Consider the following 13,929-nt stretch of genomic DNA (forward strand, 5'->3'; position numbering starts at 1 on the left):
CCCGGGTTCAAGCCATTCCCCTCCCTCAGCCTCCCGAGTAGCTGAGATTACAGGCATGTGCCACCACGCCCGGCTAGTTTTTGTATTTTCAATATAGACAGGGTTTCTCCATGTTGGTCAGGCTGGTCTCGAACTCCTGACCTCAGGTGATCCGCCCGCCTCGGCCTCCCAAAGTGCTGGGATTACAGGCGTGAGCCACTGCGCCCGGCTAGAATGTTGTCTTTTAATACTAAGGTTTCACTTGCAAAGGGAAAGAACTGTTTGCGGAACTATCAACCGCTGTCTGAGGCGTGTCGGGAGCGACACCCCTGCGGAGGATACGGTGCCAGGGTCCTTCCGATCGCAAAAACCGGCGTTCCTCAGCCCTCAAGACTGTGAGCGCTCAGGGCCCTCGGCCGCTGCCCGCCGCAGACTCCACTTCCCATGATGCCAACGGGTCGGGCCGTCCGGAAGGCCGTGTGCCCTCCGCGGGGCATGATGGGGTAGCTGGAGATTTCCATCATGGCGGCGTCCATTTCGGGCTACACCTTCAGTGCTGTGTGTTTCCACAGCGCCAACAGCAACGCGGACCACGTAGGTGCCGGGCCCCCTGCCGCGCCCGCTGGGGGCTTTCAGCCTCTGTCTCAGGCCAGCGCTCGCGGCCAAGCCGGGACCTCATGCGGCTCGCCCCCTGGGCACCAGGGCCGGCCGGAGGAGCTGGTGACCCGGGCGGCTCCCGCCCCCGGTGAGCTCTTGCCTCTGGGGGCTCCTTCGCCCCTGGGACAGGCCCCCTGGCTTCGCGCTCTCAGCCGCTCGGCCGTCCCGGCACAGCCGTCTCCCGTGCAGCAAAGCTGTCCCACCTGGCCTCCTGCAGTGTCAGGAGTCGCTCGGTGGAAACCGAGCGCCTGCCCCTCCCTGAAAGTCAGGCTTCTAGACTTAGGAGGGGCGCACGGGGTCGGGAAGGAATCTAAAGGCCGGGCGTTTAGTCCAGTAGGCGAGGTACTCAGCCCCGCCCGCCGGTCTCACAGGTTGTCGTGGGGGTGCTGCGAGTGAAACCGTGGCTGTCACTATTGATACTTGTTAGACACGGTTGTGTGTTTTTTTCGCCCTGATGCAAAATGGAGAATGTATACAGGAGCGTTCGGTGCAGGGTCTATTTTGTATTTCCTTGAAGTTGCGTGTTTAGTTCTTTGTGACTAATTCTTTCACTAGTCACAGTGAAATAGGGAAGTGACAGGCCCAGTACTGAGTGATGGGAAATGCATAGGCTGTGAGCCCACAGGAGGAGCAGATCCTGTCTGTTTCAGTGTCTTTATTTTACAAATTGTCTTTTAACGTCATTGGCCTCTGATTGGAAATGCTTTGTGAAACTAGATCACTTCTCTCTTAAAGGAGATATATAATTTGGCCACCAAATTGGGGGATTATTTTAAGTGATGTTAATAGTGAATGATTCAAACTCATTAAACCTATGTGTGGGGTTTTTGGTTGTCATTACAAAGCAAAATGGTACACTGCAGAAGGAGGAACTGCATTTGGTTTGATGTCAGCAATCTTAGCTTCCATTAATAAAAACTGATTTCACAGGGAGGTGATTCCATTAGTAAATTGAATGCAATTAAATTATTGTACCTTTCATCTCTTCAGTGTTGATGGTAGAACTTAATGATAGGAATAGGAATATATACATCATGGGTTTTTCCAGAAGCAGCTTTGAAGACTATGGCCTAGGGTACTACAACCAGCTATTTAATAATGTAATATAGTTCCATATGTAAGGGTTTGTGATACCCCTAGTGTCCATGGACTATGAAAAAAATGGGTCCTTTACTCTATTTCTTGAATGCCTACTAATATCACAGTTTATGTATATGGCAAGATTACTGTAAGAACAAGCAGCTACCTGTTGAAAAAAATTAATTCAAGAGATATCCCTTAATATCTACTCTGCAAGGCGTGGTGCTTGACTTCATAGAAATTTTCACCAATGCCAATAGTTTGCAACTGTGTTTTATATGACCATGCCGTTTATATTAACTTTGCCACAATTATAGATGTGGAATCCTTGAAAATAATTTCAATTTTAAGGTTGAAGAACCAACAATTTACTTTGGTAGTACATACTTATTTTGTCCAGTCAAGAAATTAATTTAAAACCACTCATTTGTAGACCTGGGGCTACCATACTTTTCTGTACAGGGCCAGATAGTAAACTTTGTAGGCTTTGTAAGCCATATGGTCTCTATAGCAACTATTCAACTCTGCTATTATTGGGAGAAAGCATCTATAGACAATAAAAGATTCAAGTGACTCTTATTAGCTGGACACGGTAGCTCATGCCTGTAATCCCAGCACTTTGGGAGGCTGAGGCGGGCAGATCACCTGAGGTCAGGAGTTCAAGACCAGCCTGACCAACAAGGAGAAACCCCGTCTCTACTGAAAATATAAAATTAGCCAGGCGTGGTGGCACATGCCTGTAATCCCAGCTACTAGGGAGGCTGAGGCAGGAAAATCGCTTGAACCCGGGAGGCAAAGGTTGTGGTGAGTCGAGATCGCGCCATTGCACTCCAGCCTGGGCAACAAAAATAATAATAATAAAATAACATAGAAACCATTTTTAGCTTACAGGCCGTACATTAATAAGCATTAGGCTGGAATTAGTTCCCATGCCATAGTTTGCCAACTCCTACTATAAAGGAACATTGGCTCAGATAATCCAGACCAGTAGATGTATAAACATTCCACTTGTACTTGGCTTTAGAGTGTCCTTTTAAAAAAAAAATTACAGACAAGGTCTTGCTATGTGGCCCAGGCTGATCTCAAACTCCTGGGCTTAAGCGATCTTCCGTTTTTGGCCTCTTAAAGTGTTGAGATTACAGGCGTGACCCACCGCATCTGACCTAGAATTTCTTGATGTCACTGTTGAGTTATATCGTTATTCCACAAATGGAAGACTGTTGTAGGGTTACCAGATGAAATACAGCACACTCAGTTAATTTGAATTTTAGATAAATAGCAATTTATTTATAGTATAAGTATATCCCAAAACTTACAAAATAATTATTTGTTATCTGAAATTAAAATTTTATTGTGTGTCTTGTATCTTTTTTGCTAAATCCAGCAACCCAGTGCTGTAGAATACTAGGAATCTAGCTATGTTCTTAAGTCTAAAGTTCTGTGTGAATATGAAATTATTTTTTCACTTTGATTTTTTGAAAGTGGGTATTTGTTTTGTTTGTCTTTTGCTTGTGACAAGACAAAACTGCTTTTCTGGTGAGAATTCATAACTGAAAGATTTTCTTAGGGTAAAACAAGCTGATTTAGGCAGTGTTTCTCAAATTAGTAGTCATGGACACTCCTTTGGATCTCAGAGAGTTTTTTTTTTTAAGAGAATATATATATTTCTTTTTTTCTTTTTTTTTTTTTTTGAGACAGAGTCTTGCTCTGTCACCCAGGCTTGAGTGCAGTGGCACAATCTTGGCTCACTGCAACCTCCGTCTCCTGGGTTCAAGTGATTCTTCTGCCTCAGCTACTCTAGTAGCTGGGATTACAGGTGCGCACCACCACACCCATCTAGTTTTTATATTTTTAGTAGAGACGGGGTTTCTCCATGTTGGCCAGGCTGGTCTCAAACTCCTGACCTCAGGCAGTCCACCCACCTTGGCCTCCCAAAGTGCTGGGATTACAAGCAAGAGCCACCGTGCCCGGCCTATGTATTTCCTAAGTTTAAGAAAGGCTCTGTGATTATTTGGTATTTTAGGACACTCCCCCTCCTCAAATCAAATACAAAAACTAGGCTGTAAAGTGTCTGTCTTTCCCCACTCCCATAGATTCTCACTTTAAACTGGAAATGTTTTTAAACTAGGAAACTTCATTAATTGATTTGAAGGATCAACTTAGAATAGAAGGATATATCGTACAAGGGCATTGTTTCAACAAATTTATTCAACCAGTGTTAGTGAGGCACCTACTAAGTGTTAGGCATTGTGCTGGGTGCTGAGATAGAGCAGTGAATAAGCACACAGTCCTTGCTCTCGTGGAGTTTACATTCTGGCAAGGGATAATACATGTATTTATTTATAAATATGTAATATGATGGATAGTGAGAAGACCAAGAAGAAAGAGAATGTAAGGTAAAGGGGGCAGAGTGCCTGGCAGATGCTATTTCCATTAAGTTGGTCAGGCAAGGCCTCTCCGCTAAGGTGCCATTTGAGTAAAGACCTGAATGAAGGAAAGGAGTAAGCCGTGTGATATCTGGGGAGAGAGATTCCAGGACAGCTTCTCAGTTCAACCCTCTGTATAGGAAAGTTACTTTAGGATTTAGAGTATGTCTTCTCCCAGCTGTGCTTGTGCAGAACATGGCAGCAAGTACACAAAGAGTAGGTAATGAGCCAATCAACTGTGGTGGTAAATGCCCTCCAAAAGTGTAAATAAGTTAACCTCTGCATTTATTAAAGAAAAAGGTTCAGCTGGGCACGATGGCTCACGCCTGTAATCCCAGCACTTTGGGAGGCCCAGGTGGGCGGATCACGAGGTCAGGAGATCGAGACCATCCTGGCTAACACGGTGAAACCCCGTCTCTACTAAAATACAAAAAAAAAAAAAATTAGCCAGGCATGGTGGCGGGTGCCTGTAGTCCCAGCTACTCAGGAGGCTGAGACAGGAGAATGGCATGAACCCGGAAGGTGGAGCTTGCAGTTAGCAGAGATTGCGCCACTGCACTCCAGCCTGGGTGACAGAGCAAGATTCCGTCTCAAAAAAAAAAGAAAAAAAAAAAGACAAGAAAAAGGTTCATGTGGATGATAGGGAATTTAATTGTTTTGCTAAAACCCTAATTTTCTATGCCAGCCTGTATAAAAGCATTTAGTTGTCATTGTGTTAACTTTATCTTTTCATCATCAGCGATGTTTTTACAACAACAAAATAAATTGTATGTGATTTCAAGAAAGCAACTTTGAAATATTTCTACTTCCTGAGTTTTTTGACATTGGTTATGATACTTAAGATTTAGGTGATGAAATTCACTCTTCCAAAAACAGGGAGGAGTTGAAGGGATTAAAATAATATTTTATCTTGTTATCCTTTTTTGGAACAATCCAATTAATAGATATACCTCAGATTGCTTTAGTCTGTTTGTTGGTTTATAGAATAGTGGTTTACATGGGAAGCTTGTTTGGATTATTGTGAAAATTATAAATTTATATGTCCTCAATTCCTCTTAATTTCAGTAAAAGTCATTTTTATTTTTAGTCTGCAATTATTTTCTTTAATTACTTTTAGGAAGGATTTTTACTGGGAGAGGTAAGACAAGAGGAAACGTTTAGCATCAGTGACTCACAAATCAGCAACACAGAATTTCTGCAAGTAATTGGTAAGTAAATTTCTGCAAGTAATTGGTAAGTAAATTTCTCAATGACCTTAGAAATATCTTTTTTGTATATTTACTTAATGTTTGTTTTGTTGTTTTGCCCTTAACTGATTTTATCCTAAAGAATTCAAAGAGTATGCCAGGCGCGGTGGCTCACGCCTGTAATCCCAGCACTTTGGGAGGCCGAGGCGGGCGGATCACGAGGTCAGGAGATCGAGACCATCCTGGCTAACACAGTGAAACCTCATCTCTACTAAAAGTACAAAAAAAATAGCCGGGCATGGTAGCGGACGCCTGTAGTCCCAGCTACTCAGGAGGCTGAGGCAGGAGAATGGCGTGAACCTGGGAGGCGGAGGTTGCAGTGAGCTGAGATCGCGCCACTGCACTCCAGCCTGGGGGACAGAGCAAGACTCTGTCTCAAAAAAAAAAAAAAGAATTCAAAGAGTATGTAGAGAAAAACGAAAATAAGGCCGGCCATGGTGGCTCATGCCTGTAATCCCAGCACTTTGGGAGGCTGAGGCAGGTGGATCACCTGAGGTCAGGAGTTCGAGACCATCCTGGCCCACATGGTGAAACCCCGTCTCTACTAAAAATACAAAAATTAGCCAGGCGTGGTGGCGGGTGCCTGTAATCCCAGCTACTCAGGATGCTGAGGCAGGAGAATCGCCTGAACCCGGGAGGCGGAGGTTGCAGTGAGCCAAGATCTTGTCTCAAAAAGAAAGAAAAAAACTAAAATTATTTGCACTAATAAATGATATGAAATGTTTTTATGTCAGTATAAAGTCAGAGAAAACAGAATGTCTAGCTATAAGTATGGGTCTTCTATAAAGTATTCCTTACCCACCAATAGGGGTGACTTTCACTGAATTGCTGTGTGACCACTTGATTGATAGTCTCTTTAAAACCACCATGAACCTCAAGTTTGCAAATCAGGCTCTCCCCATTGCCAATATCACCTCATACTATAACGAATTCATATATTGTGCTGGTCCTTCCTAAAGGGATCCAGCAAGGATATTTACATTTGTTTACATGGGATATTTACTAAACCTATACAGCCTTCTGAGGGATAAGCCAAATACCCACTTCGGAGGAGATATCTGGGGAAGATGAAGGAGTCTTTATAGCTATAGACACGCCCACTCTCTTTGGATCAGCCTCCTTTTGATAAATAGAGGTCATAGTCCTTTCAGGTACACTTCAGGCAGATCACCAAACTGCATATCCTAATACTCTGAACAAAGCAAGGAACTTTTCATTTATTTATGCGGCAAACTTTTTTTTTTTTTTTTTTGAGACGGAGTCTTGCTCTGTCGCCCAGGCTAGAGTGCAGTGGCGCGATCTCGGCTCACTGCAAGCTCCGCCTCCCGGGTTCAGGCCATTCTCCTGCCTCAGCCTCCTGAGTAGCTGGGACTACAGGTGCCTGCAACCACACCCGGCTAATTTTTTTGTATTTTTAGTAGAGACGGGGTTTCACCGTGTTAGCCAGGACGGTCTCGATCTCCTGACCTCGTGATCCGCCCGCCTCAGCCTCCCAAACTGCTGGGATTACAGGCGTGAGCCACCGTGCCTGGCAATGCGGCAAACATTTATTGAAGAACTTTCATATGTGAGGCGTGTGCTGGGCAGTGAAGGAAATACCCAGAATCATCCCTGCCTCCTAGAGCTGCGGGGAGGATTAGACAGGCAGGAAGAAATACCAGACAGTGCGAGAAGAATTCTATAACAAAGTAACAGAGAAAATCCCCGAACTGCCCAAAGTTGAGAGGAAAACTGCTAGTGGAGAAATCAGTAAAGATGTGTGTCAGGAGGTAAACTTAATGGGCAGTACATTCAGGGGAGCACAGAACGAGGTCTGCATAAAACACATAGCGAATCTGGCCTGTTCATATGACTAAAATACAGAGTATGTGGAGATGAGTGGTTTGTGGTTTGAAATACTGTTGGCTAGCGGGGTGCAGTGGCTCATGCCTGTAATCCCAGCACTTTGGGAGGCCAAGTTGGGCGGATCGCCCGAGGTTGGGAGTTCAAGACCAGCCTGACCAACATGAAGAAACCCCGTCTCTACTAAAAATACAAAAATTAGCCGGGTGTGGTGGCACATGCCTGTAATCCCAGCTACTCGGGAGGCTGAGGCAGGAGAATCGCTTGAACCTGGGAGGCAGAGGTTGTGGTGAGCTGAGATTGTGCCATTCCACTCCAGCCTGGGCAACAAGAGCGAAACTCTGTCTCAAAAAAAAAAAAAAAAAAAAAAGAAAAAGAAAAAAAGAAAAGAAAAATGAAGAGATACTGTTGGCAAGTGGCAAGTTTGGTCATGTTGGGAGCAAATAATTAATTTCAAGCCTGTTCTGATAGGCTTCTAGTATGTGGGGTAGGGGACAAGGGTGTTTTATTTATTTATTTATTCATTTATTTTGGAGATGCAGTCTGGCTCTGTTGCCCAGGCTGGAGGGCAGTGGCGTCAGCTCACTGCAACCTCCGCATCCCGGGTTCAAGCGATTCTCCTGCCTCAGCCTCCCGAGTAGCTGGGATTACAGGTGCATGCCACCATGCCCAGCTAATTTTTGTATTTTTAGTAGAGACGGGGTTTCTCCATGTTGGTCGGGCTGGTCTCGAACTCGTGGCCTCAGGTGATCCACCCGCTTTGGCCTCCCAAAGTGCTGGGATTACAGGTGTGAGCCACCACGCCTGGCCCCAAGGGTGTGTATTGAAGTTAGGTCAGGATTAAGGGATATCAAGAGGCTGAACTACCTCCTAATGCAGGCTTGTCCAACCCACGGCCTGTAGGGTGCATGCAGCCCATGACAGCTTTGAATGAGGCCCAACACAAATTTGTAAACTTTCTTCAAACATTATGAGATTTTTTTTTTTTTTTTTTTTTTTTTTGAGACCGAGTTTCACTCTTGTTTCCCAGGCTGGAGTGCAATGGCACGATCTTGGCTCACCACAACCTCCACCTCCCGGGTTCAAGCAATTCTCCTGCCTCAGCCTCCCTAGTAGCTGTGAATACAGGCATGCACCACCATGCCCGGCTAATTTTTGTATTTTTAGTAGAGACGGGGTTTCTCCATGTTGGTCAGGCTGGTCTCGAACTCCCGACCTCAGGTGATCCACCCACCTTGGCCTCCCAAAGTGCTGGGATTGCAGGCATGAGCCACCACGCCCAGCCATTATGATATTTTTTTGCAATTTTTTTTAAGCTCATCAGCTAGTGTTAGTATATTTTATGTGTGGACCAAGACAATTCTTCTTCCAGTGTGGCCCAGGGAAGCCAAAAGATTGGATACTCCTGCCCTGGTGGATCAAAACTATAAAACCCACTCACCACATTATTGACTTATTTACTAAGTAAAGGTTTGAAACTGGGTGCAGTGGCTCATACCTGTAATCCCAACACTTTGGGAGGCCGAGGCAGGAGGATGGCTTGAGGCCAGGAGTTCAAGACCAGCCTGGGCAAGGTGGCGAGACCCTGTCTCTACAAGAAATTTTTATAATTAGCCAGGCGTGGTGTTGTGCTTCTGTAGTCCTAGCTACTCAGAAAGCGAGGTGGGAGGATTGCTTGAGCCCGAAAGTTTGAGGCTACAGTGAACCGTGATCATACCAGTTCACTCCAGGCTGAGCAACAGAGCAAGATCTCATCTTAAAAGAAAAAAGACTTGCGATGTGTAAGATGGTATAGTTAGTCTTTCGTCGAGGATTTTTTTTTTTTTTTTTTTTGGAGATGGAGTCTCGCTCTGTCACCAGGCTAGAGTGCAGTGGTGCAATCTCAGCTCACTGCAGCCTCCACCTCCTGGGTTCGAGTGACTGTCCTGCTTCAGCCTCCCGAGTAGGTGGAACTACAGGTGCACGCCACCACTCCCAGCTAATTTTTGTATTTTTAGTAGAGATGGGGTTTCACCATGTTGGCCAGGATGGTCTCGATCTCTTGACCTTGTGATCCATCCGCCTTGGCCTCCCAAAGTGCTGGGATTACAGGCGTGAGCAACCACGCTGGCCCATCTAGGGTGTTTTTATTTTTCTTTTCGTTTTGCTTAATTCTTTAAAACCCTAAAACAGCCGGGCGTGGTGGCTCACGCCTGTAATCCCAGCACTTTGGGAGGCCGAGGTGGGTGGATCACGAGGTCAGGAGATCGAGACCATCCTGGCTAACATGGTGAAACCCCGTCTCTACTAAAAATACAAAAAATTAGCCGGACAGGCGCCTGTAGTCCCAGCTATGTGGGAGGCTGAGGCAGGAGAATGACGTGAACCCGGGATGCGGAGGTTTCAGTGAACTGAGATCTGCGCCACTGCACTCCAGCCTGGGCGACAGAGCAAGACTCCATCTCAAAAAAAATAAATAAATAAAATAAAATCCTAAAACAGAATTTTGTTTCATAGAACATCTGTGCAGTTATTTATTGTATGCACCTGAGTTTTCAACCATAATCTGGAAGATGAAGGTTAAATTGCCACCTGCAGTTAACGGACAGCAAACCATGAAAGAAAGACCTCTCTTACCTGGCATGATCACAAAAATAGCACTTCTGATTAATACTCTGGCTGTTTATTTTTAAAGAAATAGGGCCGGGCACGGTGGCTTAAGCCTGTAATCCCAGCACTTTGGGAGGCCGAGGTGGGCAGATCACGAGGTCAGGAGAGGTCAGGAGATTGAGACCATCCTAGCTAACACGGTGAAACTCCGTCTCTACTAAAAGATATAAAAAATTAGCTGGGTATGGTGACACGGGTCTGTAATCCCAGCTACTCAGGAGGCTGAGGCAGGAGAATGGCATGAACCTGGGAGGCAGAGCTTGCAGTGAGCAGAGACTGTGCCACTGCACTCCAGCCTGCGTGACAGAGCTAGACTCCGTCTCAAAAAAAAAGAAATATAATAAAACATAATTAATTTTGTTTTGTTTTGTTTTGTTTTGTTTGAGACGGAGTTTCGCTTTTGTTGCCCAGGCTGGAATGTAATGGCGCACAATCTTGGCTCACCGCAACCTCCGCTTCCCAGGTTCAAGTGATTCTCCTGCCTCAGCCTCCCAAGTAGCTGGGGTTACAGGCATGCACCACCATGACCCGCTAATTTTGTATTTTTAGGAGAGACGGGGTTTCTCCATGTTGGTTAGGCTGGTCTTGAACTCCCGACCTTGGGTGATCCGCCCACCTTGGCCTCCCAAAGTGCTGGGATTACAGGCGTAAGCCACCACACCCGGCCCAAATAATTAAAATTCTATATAACATAAAGTACTGATTCTTTGATTCATAAACCATCTGCCTCTTGCAGTAAATACCTGTTTTCATGGTTTTGTAGAAATGGAGAAGTAACAATCAGTGGGGAGTCCCTGTTAGTACAGGGCCATGACAACTATCTTTTGCTGTACAATCTTTAACTTATTAGCAATGATCAGTTCATTGAAATGATTATGGACCTCATGGACAAAACGTTTACTAGTATTACCTTAAATGTGTTGTTCCCATTGTAACATTTTTCTTTTAAAAATAAATATAGCTGGGTGAGGTGGCTCACACCTGTAAAGTTTTCAAAGGCCGTGGTAGGAGGATTGCTTGAGGCCAGGAGTTCAAGACCGGCTTGGACAATATAGCGAGACCCTGTCTCTACAAAATAAAAAAATTAGCTAGGCATGGTGGCACACACCTGTAGTCTCAGCTACTTGGGAGGCTGTGGTGGGAGGATCACTTGAGCCTAGGAGATTGAGGCTACAGTGAACTGTGATCATGCCACTGCACTCCAGCCTGGGTGATAGAGCAAGATCTTGTCTCAAAAATGAATAAATAAATACACATTTGAAAGCATAAACTGGGAACTCTGGAAAACCTGGGTTGAAAAGTCAAACATTAGGAAAAGTGCATTGAGTAGTATTCACTACCAGTTGTATAAAGAGATTTTCTGGCATAGCTTACCCTCCAGAATAACAATGTTTTAAATACAATAAATTGACCAAATTTATTATTTGATGAGAATGTCTGACTCCATGCACAGACACCTTTCCGTTACTCTTTGCAATAAGGAAGACTCAATACAGAATATCACATTTTGGGCTGGGCGTGGTGGCTTATGCCTGTAATCCCAGCACTTTGGGAGGCCAAGGCAGGCAGATCACCTGAGGTCAGGAGTTCGAGACCAGCCTGGCCAACATGGTGAAACCCCATCTCTACTAAAAGTACAAAATTAGCCAGGCGAGGTGGTGCACGCCTGTAATCCCAGCTACTCGGGAGGCTGAAGTACGAGAATCGCTTGAACGTGGGAGGCGGAGGTTGCAGTGAGTCGAGATTGTGCCACTGCACTCCAGCCTGGGCGACAAAGCGAGACTCCGTCTCAACAACAACAAAAAAGAATATCACATTTTGAACATGAAATGTCTGCATCTTGTTTTGAATATGTATGAATTGAAAAAGCTGTGCTAACTCACTTGAAGCAGAGCTGTCTACCCTTAGTTCTAGGAGTAGCAGGGAGAAGGCAGCAACAGAAGTGTCCTTAGTTAATGAGGTGATGCAGTAACAAGTATTGGAAAGAATGAAAGCAGGAAGGAGAAGAAATGTTCAACGCACCCAACAGAAAGAGAAGCAAGAACAACAGTACCACACAGCAGGGATTTGTAAAGAAATGTGTGCCGAGAGGCGATGTGTACATGAGCAGGTGTCTACTGTGTTGTTGAGGCACAAGAAACTCTGGAAATTCCAGGTGAGGCTGCCCAGCCCCTGCCTGCTTCCAGAGGTTTACCTGTCGGTTAAGGTGTCCTCCAAGTTCATTTCAATCTGCAGCTTTTTCATGTTTGAGATCATCACCCTGTTTTTCCATGAGTGCTTAGTATTGCAAAACATCTTAGAAAGCTTTAACTTCCTTCAAAAAGTACCACACAGTATCTATAGAATGTCTTTAGCGTGCTTCTAATCCAGTTTGTAAATTTGAAAGAAACTGCTTTGGTAACAGTGCGCATTCAGAGTTCAGAACTTACTCCAGGAATTTCATTAAATGACAGTTCTTTAAAGTAGAAGATGAGTTTTTCTTTTCCCTGAACTCTAGGTAATATTTTTGCAACAAAGATTCTGCATCCTAATTACTAACAGTATCTCTGGAATAACTTATGATGGTATACTTTATCATTTTTATTTATTCATTTATTTTGAGATGGAGTTTCACTTTTGTTGCCCAGGCTGGAGTGCAATGGCGCAATCTTGACTCACTGCAACCTCTGCCTCCCGGTTTCAAGCGGTTCTCCTGCCTCAGTCCCGCAAGTAGCTGGGATTACAGGCATGCGCCACCATGCCCGGCTAATTTTGTATTTTTAGTAGAGATGGGGTTTCACCTTTTGGTCAGGCTGGTCTCAAACTCCTGACCTCAGGTGATCCAACCTCCTCGGCCTCCCAAAGTGCTGGGATTAGAGACGTGAGCCACCACGCCCGGCCTCTATCATTTTTAGTGATAAAAAGAAGGAAATATTACTAGGTGAGGTTTTATTTGTACTTTTTTTTTGCTTTTGTTTTTGAGACCGAGTCTCACTCTGTTGCCCAGGCTAGAGTGCAATGGTGTGATCTCGGCTCACTGCAACCTCCGCCTCCTGGGTTCAAGTGATTCTCCCACACCTCAGCCTCCCAAGTAGCTGGGATTACAGGTACCCACCATCATGCCCGACTCATTTTTGTATTTTTGTTTTCACCATATTGGCCAGGCTGGTCTTGAACCCCTAACCTCAGGTGATCCACCCGCCTTGGCCTCCCGAAGTGCTGGGATTACAGGTGTGAGCTACTGCACCTGGCCTTTATTTATTTATTTATTTATATTTTTGAGACAGAGTCTTGCTCTGTCATTCAGGCTGGGGTGTAGTGACATGATCTTGGCTCACTGCAACCTCTGCCTCCTGGGTTCAAGCAGTTCTCCTGCCTCAGCCTCCCGAGTAGCTGGGATTACAGGCGCGCGCCACCACACCCAGCTAATTTTTGTATTTTTAGTAGACATGGGATTTCACCATGTTAGCCAGGCTGGTCTCAAACTCCTGACCTCGTGATCCGCCCACCTCGGCCTCCCAAAGTGCTGGGATTACAGGTGTGCACCACTGTGCCCGGCTTTAATTTATTTTTATAAGACTAGTCAAGTGCAGTAGTGAGAAGGGGGAAAGAGTAGAACAAGGGTTTAGTCTGTAACCATAAACAATCAATTGAGATAACTCTACCTGCAGACCAACCAAGGTAAGGTTTATCTTACTGCATAGCTAGGCAAGTGAACTTTTCTTTGCTGTGGAAATACTTCATTTTGACAACATTAACACAAGTACAGAAGCTACTGGGCCTAGTCCCATGTCCTTGAAGGCTGTGGTTCCTTTTTTTTTTTTGATTGAGATGGAGTCTCGCACTGTCACCCAGGCTGGAGTGCAGTGGCGCGATCCGGGTTCACTGCAAGCTCCACCTCCCGGGTTCACGCCATTCTTTTGCCTCAGCCTCCCAAGTAGCTGGGACTACAGGCACCCACCAACATGCCTGGCTAATTTTTTGTATTTTTGGTGGAGACGAGGTTTCACCGTGTTAGCCAGGATGGTCTCGATCTCCTGACCTCGCGATCCACCCACCTTGGCCTCCCA

General features: G+C 45.3%; 1 protein-coding gene across 1 annotated transcript in view; it reads left to right on the forward strand.

The window, feature by feature from the left end:
* Nucleotides 1-239: 239 nt before the first annotated feature.
* The window catches only part of ABRAXAS2 (abraxas 2, BRISC complex subunit), a 35,213-nt gene continuing 21,523 nt past the window's right edge, over nucleotides 240-13,929 (forward strand). Inside the window, exons 1-2 of the mRNA XM_003312815.6 lie at nucleotides 240-573; nucleotides 5,260-5,350. Coding sequence (XP_003312863.1) covers nucleotides 502-573; nucleotides 5,260-5,350 — 163 coding nt within the window. The 5' untranslated portion in view covers nucleotides 240-501. The remainder of the gene's footprint in view (nucleotides 574-5,259; nucleotides 5,351-13,929) is intronic.

The sequence above is a fragment of the Pan troglodytes genome, chromosome 8, assembly GCF_028858775.2.
Source record: "Pan troglodytes isolate AG18354 chromosome 8, NHGRI_mPanTro3-v2.0_pri, whole genome shotgun sequence".
In the NCBI taxonomy this organism is placed as follows: domain Eukaryota; kingdom Metazoa; phylum Chordata; class Mammalia; order Primates; family Hominidae; genus Pan; species Pan troglodytes.